Here is a 2158-nt window from a genome sequence, read left to right as displayed (position 1 = left end):
GCCATAAAGATCATTCATAGAAGGATTAAGGCAAATTCGCACGTTCATCCCAGATGCCTGACTCTCGGAAAGGGGTCCCGGCTGTGAATCCTGATTACAGATAAGCGCCTGTGACCCTTTGAAGGACCGGGCTTTGGCCCCACCCCTTTTCTCAGCATTTTTCTATGGCTAGTTTTGGTAGCTCCTGGCCGTAGGTGCCTGACTATCCCTGTGCATGGTCTATGGAGCCTGGGCACCTACCTGGGAGCTCTGGATTGCACTGGTCAGTCTCCTGAAATCACTGGGGTCGCTCCTGATTGACAGCAGAGAAAAGGAGAGCAGAACTTTGCTCTTTGGCTCTAAGTGTGATAACACATTTATCCAGGTAACCGCTTTGAAATACAGCTGCGCAAAAAGAGCAGAGATGTGAGCCAGCCTCCCTGCACACACACTCAGTTTGCGCTCCTACCCCTTGCAAATATACAAATTGTGCAGGGCTCATTTCCTCCAGCAAGGACACATATGCCCCCACACCTCCCCCTGCCCCCCTCTTGTTCTGGCTGTATCATCATACAGGCATTTTATACTATGATTAGCCCCTAGAGGTCATGAAAAAGGCTGTGTGTGTTCCCCCTGCTCTATTGGAGCCTGCACCCCCAGAAGAAAAAGGCCTTATATTCCATTGCTCATCCCCCTGACCAGCCAGTCCCTGCAAGCTGGGGCCAGAGCAGAACCCCCTACAGCTCCCTGAGCAGTGTCCTCCTCAGAGCCTCCTTCATCTCCTTGTTTCTCAAGCTGTAGATCAGTGGATTGAACAGTGGGGTCCACACTGTGTAGAAGAGAGTCACCACTTTCCCGCTGCTTCCCGAGGCTGCCGGGTTGACGTAGTTGACCATGACAGAACCATAAAACAGGCCCACGACAGCCAAGTGAGACGTGCAGGTGGAGAAGGCCTTGAGCCGCCTGGCCCCAGCTGGCAGCCTCAGCACAGCCCTGATGACTAGCCCGTAGGAGGCCAGGATGAAGAGGACTGTGGCAAAGATGATGAGGGAGCTCAGGGCATAGCAAGCCTGTTCAGTCCGGGGAGCTGAGGTACAGGAGGCAGCCAGCCATGGGGCCGGGTCACAGACAAAATGATCCAGGGTGTTGGAACCACAGAAGGAGAGCTGAGAGATGAGGATGATGGGCACTACAAACCATAGAAAGCCACAGAGCCAGCAGGAGGCCACCAGGGCCCAGCAGAGCTGGCGGGACATGAGGACGGAGTAGCGCAGGGGGTGGCAGATGGCCAGGGATCTATCCAAAGCCATGGCTGAGAGGAAGAGGCACTCGGTGGCCCCCAGGGAAAAGAAGAAGTAGAACTGCACAAAGCAGGCCAGGAAGGAGATGGGGATGCCAGGGGACACCAGGTCAGAGAGCATCCGTGGCACCATGGTTGTGATGTAATAGGTCTCCAGCCAGGCGAAGTTCCCCAGCAGGATGTACATCGGTAGGCGTTGGAGGTGGGGATCCCTCAGCACAGCCCACACAATGCACAGGTTTCCTGCCAGTGTCCCGGCATAGGCCAAGGACAGAAGGGCACAGAGGATGGTGTGGCTCAGCCAGCCCAGGGAGGGGAAACCCAGCAGGATGAACTTGGTCACCAGGATGGTATTGTTGGTCATATTCATCAGGGGGCCCCGCAGCTGAAACGATCAACAGGACACCAAGGTTCTACCCAGAACTCTGGGAGGGGAGGAGTCATTAGAGTAGTAGGGAATAGCAGACACACACACACACACACACACACACACACACACACACACACACACACACACACACACACACACACAGAGTCACTGTCAGTATATCTCTCATACATATCACATTTCAAACTCTGCTTGGGATCTGATGCTCAAGCTGCATTTATTCTGCCTTTGGAAACCCTCAGCACCAGATAAAGATCATGGATTCTGGCTTTCAGCTAGCTGTTCTGCCTGGGAAACAAACTCTTGCTCCTCCTTTCATAGCTGGATCAGCTCCTCTGGACCAGTCTAGGACCACAAACACCTCTATGCTTGTCAAAACAACAGAGGATACTCAGAGAAGCACAGGAAGCTGATTTCAAGTTCCCTCCTCCCTACTCTTCAAGGCAGGGGTGAAAGTGGGCCGGTACTGCCCTGTATGCAGCCCACATTAA

The 2158-nt window shown here is 53.8% G+C and overlaps 1 protein-coding gene across 1 annotated transcript; it reads right to left on the bottom strand.

Moving 5' to 3' along the window:
* Positions 1-716: 716 nt before the first annotated feature.
* On the bottom strand, positions 717-1649 carry LOC101934740 (olfactory receptor 11H6-like). Its single transcript, XM_042854977.2, has one exon. The coding sequence runs from the start codon at positions 1647-1649 to the stop codon at positions 717-719; it is 933 nt and encodes a 310-aa protein (XP_042710911.2).
* Positions 1650-2158: the final 509 nt, after the last annotated feature.

Source organism: Chrysemys picta, chromosome 13, assembly GCF_011386835.1.
Source record: "Chrysemys picta bellii isolate R12L10 chromosome 13, ASM1138683v2, whole genome shotgun sequence".
Taxonomy (NCBI): Eukaryota; Metazoa; Chordata; order Testudines; family Emydidae; genus Chrysemys; species Chrysemys picta.
Note: the sequence above shows the minus strand (reverse complement) of the source record. Positions and strands in the feature narration are given on the sequence as shown.

Coding starts and splice junctions, on each gene's coding strand:
- LOC101934740 (XM_042854977.2), bottom strand. CDS start 1,649: ATGAATATGACCAACAATACCATCCTGGTGACCAAGTTCATCCTGCTG.